Genomic DNA, 9,763 nt, shown 5'->3' on the forward strand with positions numbered 1-9,763 from the left:
TGATCACTGTCTTTTGCCTCTTCAAGGTATTATTTTGTACAGACAAGGTGTAATATTTAAAGTGCTGGCGCTTTTAGTCGTGTAGTTAAATTATGTTGACTTTTGGTCAGAATTGGGCATCCTTATGAAGATTGGTTGGGAATTTCAAGCTGTGTACAATATTGTTTCAATAAATATAAATTCCAGAAGAGAAGTTTATACCGGAGGAGTATTGGTGTTAACACTTTGTTTGATGAGGTCAATTATATTTTCCAAACGGTTCTGTTGGCTGGATTTTGCCCCTCGGCATGAGTTTGACACATGTGCTCTCAAGCGTTGACTCAATTATTTTTATGTCTGCCATCAATTGTTTGTGAAGGGCAGGGCTCGGACAGTTGTATTTGAGATAATTGCGTAAAATCAAATGATAAATAAATTTGCTAGAAGTAGAAGGTGGGTGCAAAGTGGTGCTAATCCAAATTAGGATGACTGCTGTGTGCACGCTACAAAAAACATTTTCTATCTAAGCCACATTGCCTCTCAGACAGACAGCTTGAGTCAAAGTGATCTCACTCCTTTATTACCCCATTGATTGATTAATGAGAATTAATTACACTAGGGTGTGACGTTTCGTTAGCATGTGAACAAACCAAAAAGATTCCCTTTTTCTTTACGAGCAACAACAGGTATTTTCCAGTTGCAAACAAAGTGGCATTGCAATGAGGAAGTAAACATGTACACATGACAACACTTCATCCATTCCAACTTGGCTGTTTTCCAGCCAGGTTGGACAGCAACCAGACAGATAGAGTTCATTAGATAACTTGTCAGTCAAACCATACTGGCTAAAAGGAGGTTATATTCGGGAGGCAACAGTGACAGCTCGCATTCTACTCTGAAGTTAATGACAGAAATACAAACAAAAATGAAGCTCTGTTTGCTTTATGACCAATAAAGCGAGAATGGGGTTCGGGAGGTTGCTGAATGATCATGCGTTGAATGCGCTAGTACATTTTGACAGTGCAGTGCGTTTTGTACAGTGGAAACTCCAAAGCCATACACGCTGGTTGACTTCCAAGTTTTTCTCAATTGAAATTATGGAAAAGGAATAAATTTGCTTTAGGCTCAAACTGTCACCCTCATAAAATTCATTTAAAAAATAATTTATCATGCTTAACTGTCACAGAAGTATAAAAACACAAGCATAATGACACTAGGTACAACTAAAATAAAGTAAAACTAGTCACTCATGACATGTAATAGAGAAGTGTCTTTTTGATTTTGGAATTAAATGTTGTGTAATGTATAATAATCTATATAGCAATATAACACATGTATAAATAGTGTGAGGAAATGATATATATGTACGGTAATTGTACATTGTATTGCCCATACCGCTACTACACACTGTACTGATGAGCCATACACTTCATGTCACATTAAGGTCCATTTCCTGCTCTATGGTTATCAGCATTTGATCAGCTTTTCCTGATCACTGGTAGGCTAAACAAAACACAAAAAGCTAAAAACAAGTAAAACACAATCACAAAGTTAACTCAGTAAGCGGAATGAGATTTGATGTGATGTCAAATTACATTTGACTTTTTAGGTCTACTTTTGGAGTGTTCGATTTTGGAGGTTCCACTGTATTTGCTTGTCAACTCCTAAATCAAAAATGTGGCTGGCAAAAATGAGCTTCAGGAAATCCTGATTCTACTAAAAATTATGAGGTGATCAATGATTAGTAGCAAGGTTATTTAGCTAGCTACCTAGCACATCTCAGCTCAGGACTTTTTTCACGATAAATAGGATGAAAAGGTCAGTTTAAAAAGTTGGAACTCTGAAAAGAGCACATCTACTCTCTGACTTTAGCCATCTTGTGTCATGCACGATTCAAGTAGTCTTTGATTAGAGTTGAGATTGCAACCTGTAAAGCAGTAACAGGAGGGAAGCCAATAACATGTACATGTACATTATATTGGGTAGCAAAAAGCAGGTTTTTCCATTTGGGTTAAATAGCCATATAGGCGCGTAATGACCACTAAGCTACACGAATAGACACATTAGCCACTAACATTTAAAGTGAAATGGGACAGTGTCTCTCTCGCAACAGTGGAAATGAGAAGAAAGGCACAGGGAGAGAGCAGATATGACCTGCAGTGAAGGAGGTGGGAATGGGTTTAACAAGGGCAGCGGCCAGCGCTAAGTCGTCGGACGGAACTTGACATGCGAGAAGATAGAAGAAACCACACTCCCGCCCGTGTGAGGAGCGCACAGTATCTTATGACCTTGTAGCTGTTGCGCTGTGGACCGCAAGGCGGGGCCCGTCGAGCTGGCTGTGCAGAGGTGAATGCTGAGAAGTGCTGGGTCTCTAGGTGAGGCTGGCATTGGAGCTGCTGGTACCGCTATTCTTTCTCTGGCCACTTTGGACCACGCTAGGGACCTGCAGGCCTGTCACCACCGAGAAGCTGCCATTCCACACCTGTTTATGGCATGAGATAGCGACAAAGTAAAATTCAGTGCATGATTTTCGAATAACCTGCATGATTTTCGATGAGTGATTATCTTGCCATGAATGCCGGGATTACCGGCTGCTGGAACTTGGTCCTGAAGGTGTGCATCAGCTGCTTGGTTTTGGCGTTGAAAAAGGAAAGAACGCCTGGAGGTGACCACAAAGAAATCAGACTAAAACGGGACATTAAGTCTTGATGGATCCTTCACTGCCACAGAGAGTGCGGTGAGCCAATAAAGGCCCTGACCCAGGCCTGGGAGGTAAAAATGTTATCAGGATCACGCCCAGACATTGTAGGGAGCAAAATCACTGTGAATGCTCCCCTTCTTAGAACTCACCTGTCGCCATGACTCTGGTCCCATTAGCAAAGGATGCAGACAATAACTTATGTTCAGGGTCAATGACGTACTTTTTAAAAACTCTATTTGTTAATACTGAAAGAATGTACAACTATTAATGCAATCGATGTTCAAATTTCCCAATAATCAACAAAGGTGACTTCATCCAATGCCCCTCCCTAAAACCAAAGTTTCTCAGTGCCGCTGACTCTGAGGGTTGCTCACCTTCATCATAATTACAGAAGACTCCTATACTGCTCGGGATAGCGCAGTCCAGTGTTCGGGCCTTATTGTTATGCTTGGCTGTGAGACTCTGCTGTAGCCAGTTGTTCAGGTGGATGCACCAGGACGCGCTGCTCTTGCCCAGCTGGTCAAAGCGTCCGAGGTTGCGCAGAGCTATGCCCACGGCGAAGGCCTTGCTCTCCTTGTCGAAGCGCACCTCCCAGTATTGCTGGCCAGCATCGATGGCGGTGTCGGCTGCGAATTGAAGCTCAGGTCATGACATGCTGTTTGATTTTAGTCAGCCTCGTAAGTCAAGTTTATGGAATGGAATGGAATGGCCTTTATTGTCATTATACAAGATGAACAACGAGATTGGAGAGGTTCTCCTTTCAGTGCAGTAGTCAAGTTTAAAAAGAAAAAAAGTATATAAAAGTAGAGTAAAAAAGACAATTTAACAAGATATATACAAGATATCCATATTGCACAGGAGCATATGCAGGAGCAGCTATATTAATTTTAGTGCAGTGGTAAATGGGTCATAGTGCAAATAATAACTGGTGTATACAGATGAGTAAAGTCACATAGGAGTGTATTGTAATGGGTGTTAAATAAATAAATATGATTGAGGTAGTAACAGAGGCAGTGATGGGAATATTGCACATTTGCATTACCAAGGACTGTGTAGGACTCTGCTGTGAAGCGGTCTCTGCTGGGTCGGACCGTTGGTACTCTCTTAGGCGACATCAAGGCTGGCCTGATTATACAAGAGAGAGATGGTGGAAACTCCACAGGATAAATTGCATCAAACACAGCACCGTGTTTCCAGTTTCTAGGCACCCTGGCGTAGCAGTCTCATTAGTCCAGTTGTAAGGTGTAATTTACCATCACTGGAATGAATATGAATGAAATGTAATAAATTTACTTTATGTAACCAACACATTAAAAGTACCTTCCCAAATCACCTTGCGTGTCTAGCCAGAGATAATGATGACAATCACATCTGTCTAATTGGCGTCATACATGCTGAAGTGCTGGAATGAAGCTTGCATACATTCCATGTGAGTGGAAAACAAACATGGTTACATAAGAGATATGTTTTAAGCATCCTGCAATTCTTCGTCACTCCAGCAGAAGCTGCTGTTGCCAGCCTAAGTTGCATTTAGTTGGTGGAGTCAATCAGAAACTGAGCAGGGATGCTACCATATTAACAGTATTTCGATCTTAATACTGACGGAAAAAATAACCCCTGCACTTTAAAAAAAACGCTTGTACTTAATGTTTGCTTTGTTACTAGTATGTTTTTGTTGACCATCATGACTGTCACTGCCTTTGTTGGCCAGGTGACCTTCTTAAAAGAGGTCTTGACGTCAGTGGGTTTTTTATCAGGTTAAATAAAGGGTCAATTAAATAAATACATAAATAAACCTTGGAAAGTAAGATAGTAAGTATGATCACTGTTACCTGGCTGGTGACTGCATGGGCGAGCTGATTCTGGTCTTTTCTTTGCGAATGTCCTGAACCTTTCCTCCAGTGCCGTCCCACTCCACACTCAGATCCTCTACTTTCAGGTTCTGGTGGGCTGATGCAGAGTCCAATTTGAAAGTGAACGCTGGGGATATTAAAAAAAAATGGTGGGCAGAAGGTAACCGATATTGGTGTTCTGACCATTTCACACTCAGTCTTACCGTGTGTTTCCAGAGTAACAGGCTCAGAGAAATCCCCCGCCACGGCCTTGTTACATGCCCTCACTCTGAACGTCATGAAACGAGTGTCAAAACGCAGACCTGACGATAAGAACACAACAATCATTGTTGACTCCAACAACTGCACATTCACATGATCCTACACAAACCAGTCAGTATGTGTTCCATCTCCTTTATCCCCTCCACCACCATCCAAGGATAGTCCTCTCGGATGCGTGGTGGGCCCTCGTGGTTGGTCCGCCGATGTTCCAGGATGTAATGGTCTATTTTGCTGTCAGGCTCTGCTAAGCTCCAAATGACAGTCACTGTGTTGTCACACACCTGGCACTCCGACACTTGGATCTCTGGTGTCGCCGGAACTGCGAGGACAGAAATGAATAGACCCGTTAGAGGGGCCGCTGAAGAATGTCTAGACCTCTGCCAAGGTTTAAAAGTTTGTTTTTACAAAGTTTGTAATTTCACTATTTGTGCATGACCCAGCAAGTACTTCTGGACTCTCACAGGCTTTGCGGGCTGCACTTACACTAAATTGCTGATGCCAAGTCACCGACTTGAATAAAATTACAATGCATTTAGATGAGTGGATCTGAAATGGTGGGTTGTTTTCAGTAGATCGAAGGGATATAATGCTTGCAACAAGTTAGCACCATCCAGGCAGTCATGTAACACATTTACAATTTAAACAAATGTTATCCATTAAATGAATCAGTATTTGACAAATTTGCGCCAAAAATTTGGGTCACCGCTTGTCATTGGGGGGCAAATGGGGGGGTGCTGCAGTCACACCACATGATTTAGATGGTATGCCTGAAAAGCGTGAAGATGAGTCTGTGCAATGTTTGCATTTTGTTTATGGAGAAATGGAGAAGAAGCTCTCATGTGTCTGTTATCTCGCAGCTGCTATTACTGCTTGTCAAAAACCAGGCAAGAATGCAGAAAGAGGGTATAACCCGAACTAGAAAAAGGAAAGCACATACAGTGTGGGTGAGGGAATGGCTTCCTAGAAGACATCACTTTGGGCATTATGATCAGTTTTAGTTCCACATGGAACAACCACAACTGCAGCTGTGGACGGCAAGCATCACTTTGTGACAAATTTACTCGCTGGCAATTACTTAAAACATCACCTATAGCGTTAATAAAGGTGATGACTCTGGCTCTTTGCTATTTAAAGAATGATTTTACCCTTCTGGATAACTAATTTCATGCAGTGGAGGATCACGCAAATACAGTTTGGGTATCTTTGTTTAGTATTTGGACCGTTTGTTGTATTTGACTACAAAATGGTGGTGCCCACCTGGGAGAAACTTGAGCCCCTTAAGCAAGTCCTTCTCCTGGCTGAAGTCCACCATCAAGTGGCTCATGTTGTCGCCGGCCTTGGCCTTCAGGGAGAGGCGGAAGGCCGGAGCCATTGTCACGCTTCCGACAAGAGGGACACAGAACAGACAGACAATTGGAAAATCACAAACACAGTAAGATGTGTGGACGTCAGCGAGGATTCTGTGACTACCACTGAGCTCATCCCCGGGATGGGCGCTGGAAAGGCGGAGCTAGAAGGGGGAGCATTCATCCAGGGAGGATGGGGGCGAGGGGAGGACTGACACAGGACGGTACAACACCACAACAAAAAGGCTCTTCAGTACAAAGTTACCTCAGTGTTTATGGTCTAAGAAAAAAGGAGTGACTACATATTTCAGAGCATGCATGCTATCATACCAGGTAGCTGGTTATAAAGGGCAAAAGAACAAAATGGAAGCAATGGATGGCTTGAGTACGATACCTATCCTTAATGTCTTTGGCTGCCTGCAGGGGAAGGAAGAGGAGGAGAGAAGAGATACGAAGCGAAGAAAACACTGAGTTTGGCAGCCATCATTTGTTCTGTCACAAGAATAAAACATATTGCTGGTGGCGTTCTGATGCCACAAAAAGGACAGCTTCTTTTTAACTAATTACAGGTACCCAGTTAGGCTGCATGACAGAAGGGGGTGGAGCGTTACCTGCGTGAAGCCGTCCGTCTGGGAGGAGCAAAGTGTCTGATTGGCCAGCTCCAGCAGCTCCTCTGAACTTTCCAGCGCTTTAGAACACGCGCTTAGCTGACTCTAGGAGGAAGCACCAAGAGAAGGGAATGTTTTCTCCTCCATTAAAATAAAATATTTACAGTATTCTGCACAAATTATTGGCTCATACTAGTTGTGATTGTCATTTGACAAAGCACGACAGATATGTCTTAGTTACGCAGAAAAATGCTCTTGATGTACATGTGACTACATGCTATACAGTAGATCCCTGCATTAAGAGTATTTCACCTCCATTTTGTTGCATTTCACTGGTTTAAGTTTTGAGGCTCCAGCATGCCCGTGACCCTCGTGAGGATAAGCGGTACAGAAAATGGATGGATGGATGAACTAGTGTGACATGTGTAATGCAGCTGTAAGTAGCTATACCTGCAGTTCGTACGTGCGGCTGGCTCGTTCTTGCTTAATGCGTGTCAACATGTTCTCCTTCATCTCATCCAGAACTGAGTGGAGGGCATTGAACTCCAACTCAAGGTCATCCTGTACTCTGGTAGAGTTGGCCTGGTATTGTGGACGAGAAATGATCAATCAATCAATCAATGATCAATGCTTCAATTACATGTTCATATATGTATGGTCTTGTGTGTCCACACCTCCAAGTTATCCAGGCTTTGTTTGAGACTGCAGATAAAATTGGAAATCTCCTCATTCTTGGTGGCCAGCGTGTGAGTGATTTTACGTAGAGACTCCTGCAAGAAAGCAAAATCCAAGGGATGTAAGAATATATATAAATATGCATGAATTAATGGCAATAAATTATAGTTGCAAAAAAACATCCTGAGAGTTAATAAACAAATAGACTGAATGAAAATGTGGTTTAATTTCTACACTCTACTGTGGGCCCGCAGTCATATGAACAGATTCTGCAAATGACGAAAGAATTTGGAGCACATAACACAACCACAGCATTTGAACCCTCTAATAGTGATTGTTTATTTTCTTGTTCAATTAAATAATTTCTGTTATTAATGTGATCTTTCCTAACCAGCTATATGTGAGAACCATCAAATGACAGTTCACCAAAAGTAGGACTCACCACAACTAATGAGTTTGGCTTCTTAAAACAATTTGCCTTGACAAGAATAATACAACTGCATCAGAAAAATTCCCCCTCGAATAAAATTGGACCTGTTGTTCCAGAAATTAAGTCTGGTGCATGTATGTATGGTTCTCCTACTGACACCAGTGTAGAATACTACACAGCACAATTTGAATACATGTTCTTAATGCTTTATATTTATGTTAGTTCATGTAGCCTCTTTATGCTTGAAAATTCTTCATTTACACCAGAAAATACAGAAAAATCTGCTTAAATATGCATACTTTTTCATTAGTAGGCCATATTCAAAACAGCATGATTTATCAATTAATATATTTTTGAAAAGCCATGAGAGTGAAGCTGTAAAATTCTAACCGCGATCAGTTGTGATGATGAGCTACAGTGGTGTGGCTTAATTTACTCTCTTCATTACTAATATGTATCATTTTGAGGGCTTAAGTGTGTATACACCGAGAAGTACATCAAAACGCTGTGCGCCATCAGTACCTGGATGTTGCAGAAGAAAAAAGCAGATGAATATTGTGTGCAATATAAGTGTGCAACAACAGTAATCAATTTGGGACAACATTTGCACCCTCGGGAACAAAATCCACAGTGTACATTGTGTACGTACGGAAGTATTCCTTCTGAGACACAGCCTGTTTTATGTCATCTAAAGAAAGTACAATATAATTACTAATTATTTTTACAAATAGTCAATCAAGGGAGTTTCAGTGCAGGTTTCTGGAAAATAACTGGCCCTTTTGCAGCCTATAGTATGAAGTTGAGGGAGCAGAAGTAATAAGATAAATCTACATAAATGTCCTTAAGGCTTCTGCAGCCCCAGTTTACCTTGCTACTTTATCTAACTACTACTGCGTCACGTTTCCTTGTAGGCTCCTTTTAGAAACGTGACGGATTATCTTTCCTCTCATTGGGTGTTGCCACATGACCTCACAGCAGAGGAGGCTACTTCACGGCCGGAAGGATGCGCATTGATAATTTAATCATGCAGATGAGCAGGCATACTACACACATGCATTGGGTTCTTTTCATTTTGGGAACAAAATTGCACACAATAACCAAATAACCAAATGCTTTGCCTCCCAACTAGCATCCCAAAGCTGGAAGCAAGACATTTCGCTCAGAAAGACTGCGTCCATGTTTGTCCATAAGGAGAGGCCGCCCATCCGTGACTATGATGCAAATTAATCGAAGACAAAATCGCAAATGGATGAAACATTGATTTAAAGCAAAATGACACTTATTTATTTGAGGTTGTCATCCACAGAGACCATATTTGGACCGCTTCTCTCCCTTCTTCCTTTGTACGCTACGCCCTCCAATGTCCTCCCCCAATCGGAAACACCTGTTCCTCCGGCTCAAGCTCACCTTCTGGTCTCCCATCTCGCCGGCCCGTACTCCGGCGACCTTTGTTCCGTAAACACCACTGCCGGTTTCTCCTATCGTTCCCCCGATTTCTAGAAATTAGCACGGTGGAGCTGGTACTGATGCTGGAGAGAGATGCATCTTTCGAAAGCACAGCAGAAGCAGCAAGCAGCAACGCCTTTAGGGCCGCTGAGCGTATTGCGCATGCGTCAGAAGAGAATTGTGGGTAGTGATGTCTGCTGCTGCGGTTTTGAGCGATGATGCCTTCAGGTACCTTAGGGAGATAAAAAAATGTATGGCTTGTATCACAATGGTTGCAGACATTTTGTTCTTACTTTTGCATCATTTATATATGTATACATGTGTGTATATACATACATATAGAGTAGAGGGTGGTAATGCCTTCAAGGGCCTTACAGAAAAAAGGAAACACTGAAGTGGATAGTATCACAATGGTTAAGTACATAATACTTTTCTTTTACATTTACTCATTACTCATAATTACC

The 9,763-nt window shown here is 42.0% G+C and overlaps 1 protein-coding gene across 1 annotated transcript; it reads right to left on the minus strand.

The window, feature by feature from the left end:
• Nucleotides 1-537: 537 nt before the first annotated feature.
• On the minus strand, nucleotides 538-9,515 carry fsd1 (fibronectin type III and SPRY domain containing 1). Its single transcript, XM_058073000.2, has 13 exons — nucleotides 9,261-9,515; nucleotides 7,423-7,518; nucleotides 7,199-7,330; nucleotides 6,752-6,853; nucleotides 6,535-6,557; nucleotides 6,052-6,173; nucleotides 4,904-5,113; nucleotides 4,737-4,835; nucleotides 4,513-4,660; nucleotides 3,723-3,805; nucleotides 3,055-3,306; nucleotides 2,550-2,638; nucleotides 538-2,461 (listed from the first exon to the last, which is right to left on the minus strand). The coding sequence occupies exons 1-13, from the start codon at nucleotides 9,273-9,275 to the stop codon at nucleotides 2,351-2,353; spliced, it is 1,482 nt and encodes a 493-aa protein (XP_057928983.2). The 5' UTR covers nucleotides 9,276-9,515; the 3' UTR covers nucleotides 538-2,350.
• Nucleotides 9,516-9,763: the final 248 nt, after the last annotated feature.

This window comes from Doryrhamphus excisus, linkage group LG4 (assembly GCF_037039965.1).
Source record: "Doryrhamphus excisus strain RoL-2023G ecotype Guam linkage group LG4, RoL_Dexc_Guam_v1.1, whole genome shotgun sequence".
NCBI lineage: Eukaryota > Metazoa > Chordata > Actinopteri > Syngnathiformes > Syngnathidae > Doryrhamphus > Doryrhamphus excisus.